Below are 16,392 nucleotides of genomic sequence, written 5' to 3' on the forward strand. Positions count from 1 at the left end.
TGCTTCATTTTGATTTATTAGTATTATCTTCTCCTTCAATGATATATTTTTAACAATATTTTTGACTGGAGTTCCTTTTTTTATGTGAAACTACTCCCAAACGTAAAGGAGTCAGTGAGACTATAGGATCCCCAATTGAAGTATGGTGTGAGGGGAACGAGATAGGGAAGAGAAAGGTGGAGAAATACCTGGCTATTCAGATCTGGTCACTACATACGGCCAAAGCCATTTTAAGCAACGTTTCAATTCTGAATGGTGGTCTTGCACCAGGGCGATACTGAGAGTATCTTCCACTCTAGAATGAGCCGCAAATATACTTTTAGTATATTATTTTAAATGAGTAAATTGTGAAATAACACACATTAATCAAATAAAATTTATTTGAACCCGCCACCTACGGCTTGCTAGTCGAGAGCCTTACCCCTCGACCTCGGAGACCGTCAAATTTAACATTATGAAACATTGAAAATTCGTAACGTAGTCATCAGGGAAATAGTTTTCAGTTACATATTTTCATGGTTTCCTGTTGTGGGGAGTTATTTTATCCCAGCCTTCACGTTTTGTTAAGAACTTTATCCACACAAAGAATTTTAGGGAATATTTAAATCCACCGCGATAATACCAGCGTATGCAGGAAAAGCTTTGTCTTGTTTTATTCATTCATTGTGCGGTCTATATTCCATTCTCCACTCTCCCGGCTTAACTTAACTTACTTACTCATCTTCTCTCTTCCTGGCACTAACATTGTTCCGACTATCACGGAATCGCTTTTTGTTCGTTTCCGAAATATTATTTATAAACTCGAAATGAAAATGCTTTGTTTACCCAAATCGTTTCATAAAGCGTTCGGAATTGAATTCTTTGTGAGAAAATTATATACGAATGTTTTTTACTCCAAGATCAGGATTTAAAAAAAAGATTGAAAAATTTTTACCCTTGTTAAAATTCACATCAAACGTTTTGTATTAGTGTTTGTGCTGAAATTGAATATAATGAATAATTCTATATACTCAAACCACGCAGTCTGGTCGATTTAATAATATAACAGCTAAAACATACACACCTACCTGCTATTTTTAAATCACAATCGTTATAAAATGACCTACACGACCTACACAAAAAAATCGGTATCCGAGTTCTTCGTTAATCGGTTCTTAAGTTAAAAAAGAGTTACTAATCATATTTATCAGGGTATGAAAACTTACAAACCGTTCCAGTTATCTTACTTGCATACCAAAGGGTTAATCACCTCAAAAGACAAAGAGGCAAACATCTTGCATGATCGTTAACCAGAGCAAGCAAATGGAAATGCTAAATTAAAAACTAAAGTGTAATAAATAAATACATTTGGGCAAAGAATCCCTGATTTTTTAGCTGTTAAGTTATGTAACAAACTCCCACGCATTATCAAATAAGTAAAAACAAAAAATAACTGCATTAAGCCCATCGAAGGATTAGGGTGTGTCGTTTTTTTCAAACATCGTCATAAAAGTTACCTACCCAAGCTATGAGGTTGAACCATAGAAGTCGCTGAAAATCCTCTAAAAAAGGGGTATATATCTTCTTTATAATGTCAACATTATGAAATAGTAATTAAATAAAAATATGAATGTCTGTGCCTTATATTTTAATCACATTGGAAATGTAGAACCTTAATAAAACGCACTCACATCCTCCCAATTCTAAACCCTAAGTCTTATTTTTTCCTTATCCTGATAAAACAGAACAGTGATAAAATAAAACATGATAAAATAATACTTTAGGTTAGGATAGATTATGCTATGTTAAGTTTATTGTTTGTTTGTTCTTTTGCATAACTCTTCTCCATTGTTTTGTCATATAACGATGTAACCCATGTTTTCAACCCAACCTTACCAGATGACAGATGTAAGATGGATTTATATTATTTATTCTAGTTGACACCACAGCCCAGTACGATGCAGCCAGAGCGTATCTCAAGGAACTGGACATCATGTCCAGTGTTTGGATAGGACTTATCAAGAGCAACGAGGAAGGAGATTTCACTTGGACGTAAGTGTATTTTCTGTAACTATCTATTGAAAAATCACGTAATACTACTTCTCCCTTAGGGTGGAGAGAAAATCACTACGGGACACTGAGTTTATCCACCATTTGACTCCGGAATCTAATCGTTGGTACTTGGTACTTAATTAGTATATAAGTATATAGTATATATTAGTATATAGTATATAAACTTGGTATTTCTAAATTAGTATATATAGGTATGTAGCACAATATTAGATAGGTGGATAGTTTGTTCAATTGCATATTATTTGTAATGCCAACACATTACAACTACTCCGGAGTGTAAAACTTAATTAGTTTTCCTATAAGTTCCAAGGAAACTAAACCAATCGGTTATCACAGCTGATTTAGTATTAAGCGACAAAAATGCTTTTAGCTTCCGTCCACAAATATCTCAGAGTCCCGTAATTGTCCGCAAGGGTCCAATTCCAGAAATAACATAATCATGCTTTAAGTGTCCTCCGGGCTCAAACTTTAAGGCTCATACAACCTGACAGGCTGGGCACAGACTTAGATGTGATGTATGTTTTTCTAATTCCGTCAAACTTTGCGGAAACCTCCGAACTGGAAGTTGGAATTATTTCGAATAGAAGTTACCAGTACAGGCTACTTTGGGAAACGAAGTTGGAATACTAAAGTACTCGGGAAGTATTCGGTCCTATTTAAGTTCAACTATTCGCCTAGTCAATGGGATGTACAGAATTCCAGATTTGCAATTCAACAAATGTATTATCTAAGTGTATTAGTTTTAACTAAGTGCGTATTTGAATGCTAAATAAACGGAAGTTAATGATAAGCTAGTCAATGTAATTTATGCAGCAGATATCAAAAGACCCTGTAAAATTACAAGGATATTAATTATTTGGTTCAGTGGTCAAGAACTTGAGATAAACACAGAGAGATTTCATTGTGTAGGTAACACAGCGAGAGTTGACTGAAATAAACAAGCTTAAGATTGAATGCATTTTGCATCGGTATACGCTTCCAGCGGCGAGGAACAACAGCCCTTTACGCCTACTTACTGTGACTAGGGGAAGAGGGACAGCAAGTATATATTATGGCTGCAAAAGAATATTGTTAGGAAGTTTATAGAATTTCCTATTCATATCGGTTCCAGTTCGGTCGGGTGCATGATATCGTGCGTGAAATAATCTCAGTTTTCATATTTTATGTTAGTAAATTTATCTGTATAATTATTATTATTAACAATGAAATAAAATGATATTTGACATGTCAAACTACATTTTATATGACTGAATTCAACACGTTTTGGCTTCGAAGTATGAATTATGAAATAAAATTGTTTTATTTTTATGTATAAACGAAACACACTGTATGTAAGTAATGCATCTGTGTGAGTACTGTGATGAAGACAACTAAGGTTAGTAGACGTATAACAATGTACTAGCATCTAGCAAACCTGCCTTACCTAATAAACTAACGAGAGGAATGTATTATTTAATTATCTTTCTACAAATCGCATTACAGTAAATGGCTAAGTTAACATTACTTGAATCTCGTATTCCTCAGTGTAGTGTTAATGAAACAAATCATTTTAAATGCATGATTCAGATCCTGCTTTGTAGACAAAAAGCAGACTGAAATATAATATCAAATCTGCTACATTAAAAAAAAACTGAAATATAATATCATGTCTCCTATATTAAAGCAGACTGAAATATAATATCATATCTGCTATATTAAAGCAAACTGAAATATAATATCATATCTGCTATATTAAAGCAGACTGAAATATAATATCATATCTGCTATTTTAAATCAGACTGAAATATAATATTATGTCTGCTATATTAAAGCAGACTGAAATATAATATCATATCTGCTATATTAAAGCAGACTGAAATATAATATCATGTCTGCTATATTAAAGCAGACTGAAATATAATATCATATCTGCTATATTAAAGCAGACTGAAATATAATGTCTTGTCTGCTATATTAAAGCAGACTGAAATAAAATATCATATCTGCTATATTTTTGGATCTTACATAAACTCAGAAATCCCGATTTCCAATTCAGTCAAATGCTTATTAATAAATTTATATAATGCATCATCAATCCGCTTGGTCCACACATAAATTCACTCAAAGACAGAGTGATGAAACTAACATACATCTTTAGATATAGTCTTAGAGTAATAATATTAGTCTAATGCTTTACATTTGCGAGCTGAAACGCGAGCTGAGCCTCGAATTGTGGGAAAGGAACGAAGCAACCGCATGCGGCGTTTCGCGCCATTTTCTGGTGCTTCGTTCGATTCTGATTCAGACAATTCAAGGCTCGGATCGCGTTTCGGCTTGCAAATGTATTCGCGCCATTTCTCGACATATCCTAAATAAATATTTACTCAGAATGAAGTATTTTGCCTTCTGCCAATCAATAATACAATGTGACAGTAATACATTATAGTATGGGATGGAAATTATAAAAAAATCACTCACAACCGCTTTAAATAACACAAAATTAAGCACAAATCATACTAACGACAATTATATTTAAGCCATGTACATATTTATCATATATTCTTCTTTAAAAATTTAAGTCCGAAAACTAAATGCATTATACTTCTACCATCCATGCAACATTACACATTTGCAAAGATAATATTCTAAATAAAACGGCACCATTTAAAAATAATAGAAAAACATCAATTCTCTCAACTCCAAAATGAAAAAAAAAACAATGGGGCAATTCAAATTTATATAATTCGGAGTAAAGTTTTTTTAATACATTACCAGTAAGTATCAGAAATATAAATAACAATAAAGATTTTAAATTTCATCTAAAGAATCTAAACTTAACACTTAAAATTTAAACTGAATAGTTTAACACATAAATAAAGATATAATAAACATAAAACACCCCCATACACACAAGCCAAGCTTTATTATGGTGGTATATCTTATAATAACATCATGTGAAATGATTACTATGTACATTGTAACATCATAACCAGAGATGTGCTTTATTTCAAATAAATCCATTTCAAATGGAAATGCAAAATGGGTATTTTCCATTTTGCATTTTAAATGCTTTTCTAAAAACCGTTTTGCATTTTCCATTTTAAATGCTTTTTTGCAACATTCCTCCTACTATCTCCACTCAACCTTCTTTTTTTCATAAGCCAGTCGGTCCTCAACTTCGCTATGAGAGATAATTTCCATTTGTCAAGTTGCTCCCTGGTAGGAGCCCTGGCAATTGAGTGATACCATTACAAAAATACTGATTCAAATACTGAACATGGGGCCATGACGCTGTAATATTAAATGTTAGATAGCAGTTTCTATGTTTTTACGTTGGCAACATTAGTCCCGCGCAAATATTTTGTTGTTTCATAATCTGTAGTCGTGGTGTTTTTGGATTTACCATCATGTAATATGTTTGTTTTACATTGATGTCCAGTATTAAATAACAAAATTGTTTAAAAATTCTATAATTATTTTAATTGTTTGACCTGAGAAACCATTTTGCATTTTCAATGCATTTTGAAAATTGGTATTTTGCATTTTGCATTTTCAAATGGAAAAGTTTTGACCCATTTCCATTTTGCATTTCAAATGGTTTTGGGTACCCATTTTGCACATCTCTGATCATAACACATCCCCCATACACACAAGCCTAGCTTTATTATGGTGGTATATCTCATAATAACATCATGTGAAATGATTACTATGTACATTGTAAAGTTTTTTTGACATTATAATTTTTTTTTTAAATGATAAATAAACATATTAAAAAAAATTAAAAGCCCTGCATTTGGAGGCAACTACTAAAACAAATCTACTCTAACTCCGCTATCTTATTACTCCCATACACCACTGAAATGTATTCAAAATATTCTAAATGTATATCAAGAAGATTCCCAGAGGTGGAGGAAGGTTATCGACATGAGAATGTGTTTTTTAATGTATTTTTACGACACCATGATAAAATCAGGAAAGTCAATAAGTCAAGACTAACAGCCTCGTATCTAAGGTCTTGACAGCGTTGAAAAAAATGTACATCATTTTCGTGTTCATTATTCTGAATTCTGTATACAATTAGGGTTACCTTAGTAGATAATTGAGGATCCCTAAAATATGTTTGGAAACACTTAACTTTTACTATTTTACTTTTTTCTATTTAACTTTTACGGGCTGTTATAAACCAGCGACAAATAATGTTTACCCCACCGATAATTCAGGGGAAAGATTGATGAAAGACGTTGCAGTGATACAGACCGAAAGTATCGTCGAAACCAGTGGTATATCCACACATGTAGAAATCTATACGACTGGAACGTGTGCAGTTCCATCGTGTTTGTCGTGCAATTCAAATCTCTATCTGATGATGATAGATGATACAAACGAAATATCATCAATTTATATCAATCAATATTATACGGGACAGTTTGATAATGGCCTTGAAAGCTGAAACAGATGCAACAATTATAAATATTTATTTTTTTAAACGAAGATACTTGCAGAACTTAAAAATAACATAATAAAATTGATTTACTTTTTTAAATATGTATTAAAAGTCATCAAATCTTTCTCTCCGTCAAAATTGTAACACGAAAAATTAGAACATTGATCAAAAAATAGAAAACAATAAAACTACATTTTTGGCCGAAAAACTAAATTTCACAACACAATAGATGAACGTACATACAAATCAAAAACACTCCGTCGATAAACACAAGCTTTGGACAAAGACACCACAAATGCCAGGCAATAAAAGCATTCAATAATCTTACAAAAAAATGAGAAAAACAAAAAACGTTTCACAAACATAATTAAGTTATATTACAAAATAAATAAAGAATAAAAAATATACCTACCTTCTACACATATTATACACAACCAGACCAACAATTATATACATTATTTTTTAATGATAAACTAATGTTTATAGGACAAGGTTTTATGCATAGCACAAAGGATAAAAAATTATTATAAGCAATAATTAGTCGCCTAGAATATCAATACAAATTGAAAATATCTCCCTTCTGATGTCCGGTCAGGTGCTCAGTGGTCCAGAGCATCTGACCGGACATCAGAAGATGCGGGTTCAATTCCCGTCGGCGTCATTTATTTTTACTCGGGAGATATTTTCAATTTGTATTGATATTTCAGGCGATTAATTTTTGCTTAAAATAATTAATTGATTAGTTTTTATTTTTGCCTTAATTATTGTATTGTTATTACTTTATTTTACTTCTCAATTTTTAATTTAAATTCGTTGAACAAACATAATTTCAATACAGTAGATTTTTAATTAGATACATACAAAATTTGTCACATAAAATTGTAAAATGGGTCCTCAGCATGGGTAAAAGCACCCAGTGAGGCTCACATTACCGAATTATATTTTATAAAAAAATACGTCTAAAGTATCAATTAAAAAAATAAAAGGTTAGGTTAGTTTCTTCGGTGTGTTTTCTGTTTTATTTTATCTTGGGAGCAAAAAAACGTGTTTTACAAAACGGTTCAACGGTTTTATAAAATGTTGCTCAATGTTGCGGGGTTGTGAAATAATTGAGTTGTTTTGCCATTGCAGGGACTACAAGGCCCTGAGCGGTGAGGGCTACTGGGCCTCTGCTCCCGAGGGGGGCCGCACGCCCCTATGCACCGCACTGGACCCCGCCAGGGACTACCGCTGGGGGGCCCTCAGCTGCGGGGGGCCCCAGGTGGCGTCGTTCATCTGCGAGCTACCAGGTACAACATTAACCTGTTATTTATTAAAATAACATTTTTGACGTAAGTACATTTTTTCTTTGCACATTTCTGTGAACAGCGGATTCGGCAAATCCTTCGGGTGTCAGAGGGACTACGACATCTCCAATGTCGTATGGGAGTATGTTGTGAGGCTGATGGAAGGAGATGGGGAAGAGCAATGTTGGGAAGTACCTGGCTATTCAGATCTGGTCACCAAAAACGGCGAAAGTCATTTCAAGAAACGTTTCGATTCTGAAGGAGGCCTTTCACCAGGGCGTCAACAAAAGTATATACACACAACGTAAAACACTCTGTGATGACGAAATCATCATTTGAAGCTGTTGACGGTTTTCATGAGAACTTAAAAGCATGCACACATTTGTACCAAAATATATTTCAGTATACCTACTCGGGAACCTTCAGTTGGATTAGATTGTCAGGGTTCCTTCCAGAGAACAACTTGGCGAAGGTAAATATCTCTCAAGCCGATATTAAAAAGCAACTGCAATACTGGCCCTAAATTATAAAATAACGTGTTCGTATTTTGAATTCTCTACAACGCTGTATACGAAGTCCGCATATAGCTTTCGCAGAAATGTGATTTGCTGAAGTTCAAATAATTACTTTATATAGTGTGGAGTTTACCCGCTTTTTCTAACAATATTATCACTGTTTACCAATTATTCATCCCAAGTAGGTACTGATAACATTTTGAATAATTTCCTCATGCATATTTAACAATGCTAATTATAACTGTTTACCTTATCATAAATGTTATTATGTTATTTCTTCGATATGATTTTTGATTGTATATGAAGGCCAGGGATATGGCATGCATCAAGACGGCCTGTATCTTGTTCTCAATGTCCACGGTGGGGGCCAGCAGCACGAGCACCAGCACATATGTCCAGAAGATTCCCCGAACAACAATGAACACGGCTATAAATGTTGCTTCGACAAAGTAGAAATAAAATGACTTTCCCGCTCCGGCTGTCCGAATAAACCATCTAGCCTGGAGAAGGGGGTTGGTGAGCTCCATAGCGGCTAGCCCGCAAGAGGCAGAGGTGCCTTGGGTGCTTCTCAGCAACAGCCGGAGGAGAGAGGTTACGGAGTAGATGTGGTGCATGATCATCAGCTTGGTCTCCTTGCCTTGCCACAGGCAGAAGATTAGGTCATACAGGAAGTAGCCGAAACTAATTGTGAACAATTTCATGTGGGATGCAGCCATTGGCTCATCAGCATCAAACGAGTAGTCCGGCACCATCCCTGAATGATGTTCAGGATTTTCCAATAAGAGGTGTTATTTTGAATAGCTCGCTATTTCGGTAGATGTTACTTTTGAAGCTGTCATTTTTTGACATTTGACAAGTAGAATAATAAAAATGGAACGATACACGCTTCAACAACACATTGAAATTATTAAAATTCACTTGAATGAATCAAATGCAAATCATCTTGAGTGATGAGGCCCATTTCCACCTCGGTGGCTTCGTCAACAAGCAAAATTGTCGCATCTGGGGCTCGGAAAACCCAAGATTTATTGTTAAAAAGCCTCTCTATCCTCAACGTGTGACTGTTTGGTTCGGTTTATGGTCCGGCGGAGTCATTGGACCTTACTTTTTCGAAAATGAAGCTGGAGCAACAGTTACGGTGAATGGAGAGATGATTAATGATTTTTAACTGCCGGAATTGGATGGTATTAATCTGGACAACGTTTACTTTCAATAAGACGGCGCTACGTGCTACACAAGCAACGAAACCATTGATCTTTTACGATTGAATATCAAAATAACACCTCTTATTGGAAAACCCTGTATTATTATTGTTCTAGTAAAACAATAGTCAGATTTTCCGACCGGTTACAATACCAGATTACACTGTTTAAGTTTTAATCTTTTGCACGTGTAATGTGGGGAATTATAGAACTGCTCAACCTGTGCTCAACTAACAATAGCCAATAAAATCGGCCAAGTTTTATTGCTCAACGTTAATAATCAGCTTACGGGGCCTTTACCTACTGAATTTGTTGACTCGCAAATTTGTTGATTTTACAATATCAATTTGACTGGCCCGAGGGATGGGTATTTGTATTTACCGAGACCGGTTATGTTTATCCGACCGAATTATGTTAACCTACATTCAGAGAAATGCCACAGTTTATCGGTGGTCAGTTTAATGTTCTGTTCTTGGTAAAACACCATATTCACTGAAAAGACAAATTCACACACCTTCAAATAGAAATTACGTCCATGTAGATTTGAGTGGAAATGGAAGCCAATCTCGCCATCAACTAAAGATGGGTTGTTTAACAGAATTTGAACAATTCATCAAATTTCATAGTTAATTTTCAAGCTCTGCAAAGGTTCTTTCAAGTTCTGTTATCATATCATTATTGGCCAGTTAGCTCACAACACTTAGGACAGGTTGTTTCACAGTTTTTAAACAATTCATCAAATTTCAAAGATTTCAAGTTCTGTGAAGGTTCTTTCCAAGTTCTGTTACTATTTCAGTATTCTGAAGCAACTGGTCAATAATGATATAACATGAACAGAATCTTCACAGAACTTGTAAATGTACTTTGAAATTTGATGAATTGTTCGAATTCTGTTAAACAATCCGTCCTTGTAACTTTTAACTATTAGATCGAGACAGCCAATCTAAATTTCATTTTCTATCTCTCTGACACTACCTGACATCGCATTCGCCATTCCATTTGAACTGAAAGACTGAATTTCTCAATGTTTGGATCAAAACACGCGCACTCATCCAGGGCCAGCCCTGATCCAAACAGCGCCTGGCGCAAGTAAACCAGTGGACGCCTAGGTAGGTGAAGTCCGTAATCAATAACATCTGGATAATGTGTATTGTTGTGTATCGCCGTTTTAATAAAAAATAATCTCAATGGCGTTAGAACTGTTAGGCGTTAGGTATTATCAGCTTCTTGGCAATTCGGGGCCCGGAACAGACTGCTCCAATTGCGCCCGCATAGAGCCGGCCCTGCCCACGTCGCATTTCTTGTGTTCTTCTTTATTCTACAACTCTTATATTCAAGGAATACTAAAAATGTTACAAAATTTCAAATGATTAAATTAGAAATTTTCTAGATTAGGTACGTGTGTAGATTTCACTGTAAATCAGGGCCGGTTCTATGCAGGCGCAATTGGAGCAGTCCGCTCTGGGCGCCGACTTGCCAAGGCGTCAAATATAATGATAATACCTGACACGTAATACAGCGCCCTTGAGGTTTTTACTAGCGCCAGGCGCCGTTTGGCTCAGGGTCGGCCCGCCCTGCCGTGAATAATTCAAAAATGGCTAAATATCGAATTCGAAAATAATGTAGTTTTCCGGAAAATTTCGTTTAATTTGCGGTCAAACGAAATAATGTCCGAAACGAGGCGGCTTTTGTATTGTTACCGCTTTGGCTTATTCCGAACAATTCTAACTGCGTCAGTCACTAACATTTACCATTGTCGGAAATGCAGGATAAATCCTTGCGCCATGCATGTTTACGAAGCACAGAACAAAATAAAATTCCAATCCGAAAAGTAATTACATTGTTTCCAGTATTTTTTGTGAGCGGCTTAAAACTGCCCGCGATATATTTGACTTTTGCGTTGGAAATATGGCAAAACAATTTACTGCGTTTTTTTTACTTTGCTTTGGGTTGGAAAATAGGTTGAAAAGTCGAATGCTCAGCACGGGCTTTTTAATAATTTGGCGAGTATGCAAAATATAATTATTTTCGGACAATCCAACATATTAAGTACGTTATTTGCGTTTCGTCAAAGTTTGCTTATCTGGTTTAACCTCAGGACTCTGGCATATTGTGTCGGTATTTGATTTTTTATTGCCGCTTTGCAAAAAAATCCAAATAAATGGAATATTTCCTAATGACTAACCACTGTTTATGAAAGGTGATAATATATGCTTTCAAATTGTATAAACATATAATACAATGCATAAAAAAGTTTTAAAATGGCTCACCTTACATTTTATCGTATTTTATTTGACAAGTGTATTTCAAACATTATGTTCACCTTAATTTCTTTCTTCATTTCATGTTAAATTATTTTTATATTTTTTTCTCAAACTGCGGTCGGAACCTTTGAGAACTTTAGATGTATACATTTTAATTCTTCTGTGGCTTCTAGATTTTATTACTAAGCGTGGTGTCTTCTCTTTCCAACACCGCACCGTTTAGATAGTATCTTTCCCCATGAAGGGAGACACAACTATTTCTATGAGACTATATGAACTGTTCCCAAACGCGAACAAATTAGACTTAGGCGGTTAATAAAAAAATTGGTAAAATTGAATACCAATCGAAATAGCACAATCTTTCATTGAAGATACTCTGTCGCAGAATGCGAGAGAGAAGTGCATGCCATGCGACCGGTGGGTTAGTAACAAAGGGATTATTTTGATTTCAGTGCCAGCATGGGCGCTTAAACCAGCCGGAGGGTGTCTGGTTCGATCTATCCCATCCCTGACTGTCCAATTCTTGCCAGAACTCGCTGCAGTTCAACTCATCTCCGACTGCGGCCTCGATGGAACCAAGAAAGTCACCTGCAAAGCCAACGAGGTATTTATCACTCATCGATCTATATACTGTCGCTATCCCTCTAGTGTGTCCGTCTTTCATTAAAAATGCCTACCGAGTCTGCAACCAACTTAGGCGCAATGAAACTACCGCGAACTAATCACTTATTTACATTCAATGTTGCAGAGCCACTCCGATATTCTGAAGGAACTTTCCTGTGCCATCTCGGAGGAGGACTTTTCTGATAACGCCGTAACAGGCGTCAGCTCTGTTGATGCCAGCAGCGGCTCTCCCCGGACCTCCCCACCCGGTGGCTGGAGTTGGACCCCTTCCACCCCGTCTGCAGGAGACTTCTCCACCCGCACCCGCAGGGAGACTGTGGCCCCCTCCACATCTCTCCCCATCACCAGTACCACCGCCAAACCTACTCTTCAGCCTAACACCACACCTCAACCAACAGAACTCAGCCAACCAGCAACAAAGCCTAAAATCCTAACCCCCACGGTACTACTTTCTACACAGGCACCAACAGTCAAGCAATCCACAACACAAGCGAAAACTTTAGACGAGTCTTCCGTAAGCGAAAATCCTAAGAAGGCAACTGTTACAATAACACCTGCAGAAACCAGTACTCCCAATGTTATTACTACACCAAAGACCATTCCATTGGCTACGGAGAAAGAAGTCATAAAAACAACGACTTCACAAGTTGTCCAGGTGATTCCAAAACAAAGAGAGCATCATGATAATATATACACTCAAGCCACAGATCACTTTATTCCACCCTTGGTGATGGCAAAGAGCAAGTTAAGCGCTGATATGACGGTTGTGTCTCCTGAAACTAAACACCAACAATTCCTAATGGCTCATCATCTGCATCAGTTACACAAAACAACCCAGCACACTGAGACCACTAATGTCCAAACTGTTACAAATAAAGTCTCTATAAATAAACCCACAGAACCAACTACCACATCTGCACCTAAAGTTGTTACAGAGAACACTATTTCTGAAACTACGTCAGCAAAGGCGGCAGATACAAAATTACCCACAACAATTATAGCAAATAGCAACTCTAACATGATTTCACCTAGTACGCCAGCCGTTTCTGATGATTTAGTATCAAGAATAACACCATCTCCCCTAGAAGCAGATGTAACAAGTCAAGATAAATCTAAATATCGCAAACCTACCAAGGGGAAGAAATATGACAAAATAAAAGAAGAGAAGAAGAAATCTAAAGACATGACAACAGAGTCCACCCCTACCACAGAATTGACACACAAAGTAGATACAATTCCTACCACACAATTGACAAACAAATCAGTTCCTACCACAAAATTGACACGCAAAATAGAATCAGCCCCTACTACAGAATTAACACACAAAGTAGAATCGGCCCCTACTACAGAATTGACACACAAAGTAGTTCAAATAACAATACCAAAAATGGCTGGAACCAACGCACCAGCTGTAGTGCTAGAAATAACTACAAAACTCCCCGAACAATCTGCCAAAATACAGTCATCCACATCTAAAAGTATTGTGCCCATATCAACAGCAGCTGCATTTAGTACACAATCACCACCTGTTAGTCAACCAGGGATTGAACAAAAAAAAATTCTAATCGATCCCAACATAATGATTCTAAATAAAAATGGTAACATCAACAATGACAGTGAAACTATCCACCACCCGCTAACACCAGCGCTTATTGAGAGTACCAACCAAACCACTCCAAAGCAAAATGATAAAGTTCCAGAAGTGAAGAAAACTTTAATCACGGTTAATCACTCAAGTGATGCTAAACCTGAAGTAATTGAAACTGAGAAAATGGCAAATGGTTCAGAAGAAATAGTCGAGCAAAACCTCGATCCCCTACCAAGACCCAACAGATCACGCACACTCACACAAACCCCACAGCACAGATCATTCTATCCATATTTTTTCAATAGAGTTCTCGGTTAATCTATGAATAAATAGATGAAAAAAACATAAATAAATTAACAAGAGCTTAGGTTTTTAGAAATCTAAAGTCTTGTTGTAGCTTTGTCGCCAAACATGTGCTGGATTAACATTATTATATTTGCACAAGCACGCTACGCAATGAGTTATGATTTTAGACAGATTTGCACAATCTGCACATGGTTTGTGATTTTATCACATAGTTGGTATTGAAGTTGATGTTCAAAGTTTTAAGGTTTATTTGTAAACACGGTTTGAAGATTAGGGTGAGATGATAGTAAGTCAAACATAAATAAGATGAAAATATCATATTACATATTCCCTGCACTGACGAAGAATAAATACCATAACGGTGGATGCACATTACCATTAACCTAAAATGGCTGTTTTGCCAAAAACAATACTTCAAATAATGTTTCTTTATCAATCTACGAATAGTGAATGCCTTCATTCGAAGCGTTCCCAAAAAAGTAATAATAACACACAACCAGTGTTGAAATGCTAGTAGAGTTGTGGACAATGGCAAAAAAAGCCTGTTAAATGAGAAATTATTATGAAGAAATAGAAATTTTATAGACGGGTTGGAAGATACAAGTATCTTCAGACTACGAAAAGCTAGAATTTATGAGAAAATATTTCATTATTCCGGGAAGAATGAATTTTGAAAGTTCTTCAAAATAGAAAATATAAATTGAAATTTAGATTTACAATTCCTTCAGATTTAAGAAAATATAATACAGCAACACTATAGATAGACGGTTCTCTCTAAAAATGACCGAGTACGCATATTTAAAATACCTTATAATATTATCCAAATATTTTTTATGATAGATATGACACTGACCAACAAAAATTACGTTTGGCTAGTTAATGTGGATGTAAATGCCCTTAACGTTTAATCCAATTGAACAAACTGTATATATACCTGCATTCTTAGCAACATTAATAAATTCCATGTCAATTTAAGTAGACTAAAAGCATTTCTTTAAATGAAGTTGACTTCAAATTTTTAACCTCACTTTATAATAATTATTATGAAACATTTGGGTGTGATCTCAAATCTGTTTGTTGGATTTAATTGTAAGCACCATCTTATATTAAGTTTTACTCTCACTTGACTTGTAAAATGAAGATAGAATACTCAAAAGTTATCATTTTTATTTATAAGAATAATATGCACACCCAAACTAAAATATTTTATGGTGTAAAATTTATTCACACTCAAGTGTATTGTATTTTTACCAAATAAACTTATTTCAAAAATTATATATTCTTTTTTATTTCTTCCAATAAATAGTACACAATATTGCATGAATATTTAAAAAATATATATGATAATTTATACGCATGAATCCATTGGACACTCGGTTAAAAGTTAACCCATAGGAGCCGGCAAGAATATTCAATAAATAGATAAAGATGAATAGATAAAGTTACATTTTAATTTTTGTGTTTAACAAACCCAGTAGAAGTAATACCCAAAGGCAAAATTAATGTATAAGGTCTTCACTCCAATTGCAGTGCTTCATGACGTGCGTGGGTGCAATTCTACAACACTGCAAATTCAGGGCTCCGGCTCATGGGGGTTAAAACGTAATGGAAACTAGAATATGGTCACTTGCCGACCAAAAACACTTGCGAACCAAAGCGCGAGGATGACCATGATTCACAGTAAACGAACAAAAAAACCGCCTAGCAATGAGTCGTTCATGAACGAGCCGCACAATTAAGCTAGCTTTTTTTGATGTGCCTTATTCGTACGACTCCCGGCAAACCGTACCACGGCTCAATTGAATGGTTACTTCTTTTTATCAAGAGTTATTTTAGAAAAATAGCACCATTAAAATTATCCAAGTATGAATTGTTATTACATACTTAGAGATGAGAACGGTGTCTGATATCTGGACTTGGACATATGTATCTACACCTGCTAACTACTTAGCATCTTATTTTTCTCGTGGTACGAGGCGGTGTATCGGTACCAAGAGTAGTACGATCATTCGTACGCTTACGCTAGGAGCTGGGAGCCATATCGGGGGAGCTGTATCGGGGGAACCGTAGCAGGGTATCTGAAGCGGGGGAGCCCTACCGGGAGAGCCGTATCGGGCGAGTTATATCGGGCG

At 35.7% G+C, this 16,392-nt stretch overlaps 1 protein-coding gene across 1 annotated transcript in view; it reads left to right on the top strand.

The window, feature by feature from the left end:
- Positions 1–15,485, top strand: part of LOC149424180 (uncharacterized) — a 388,030-nt gene extending 372,545 nt beyond the window's left edge. Inside the window, exons 3-6 of the mRNA XM_089651345.1 lie at positions 1,917–2,031; positions 7,607–7,764; positions 12,195–12,346; positions 12,491–15,485. Coding sequence (XP_089507471.1) covers positions 1,917–2,031; positions 7,607–7,764; positions 12,195–12,346; positions 12,491–14,272 — 2,207 coding nt within the window. The 3' untranslated portion in view covers positions 14,273–15,485. The remainder of the gene's footprint in view (positions 1–1,916; positions 2,032–7,606; positions 7,765–12,194; positions 12,347–12,490) is intronic.
- The last annotated feature ends 907 nt before the right edge of the window (positions 15,486–16,392 follow it).

Source organism: Hesperophylax consimilis, chromosome 4 (genome assembly GCF_061612785.1).
Source record: "Hesperophylax consimilis isolate HC1 chromosome 4, BYU_Hcon_1.0, whole genome shotgun sequence".
In the NCBI taxonomy this organism is placed as follows: Eukaryota; Metazoa; Arthropoda; class Insecta; order Trichoptera; family Limnephilidae; genus Hesperophylax; species Hesperophylax consimilis.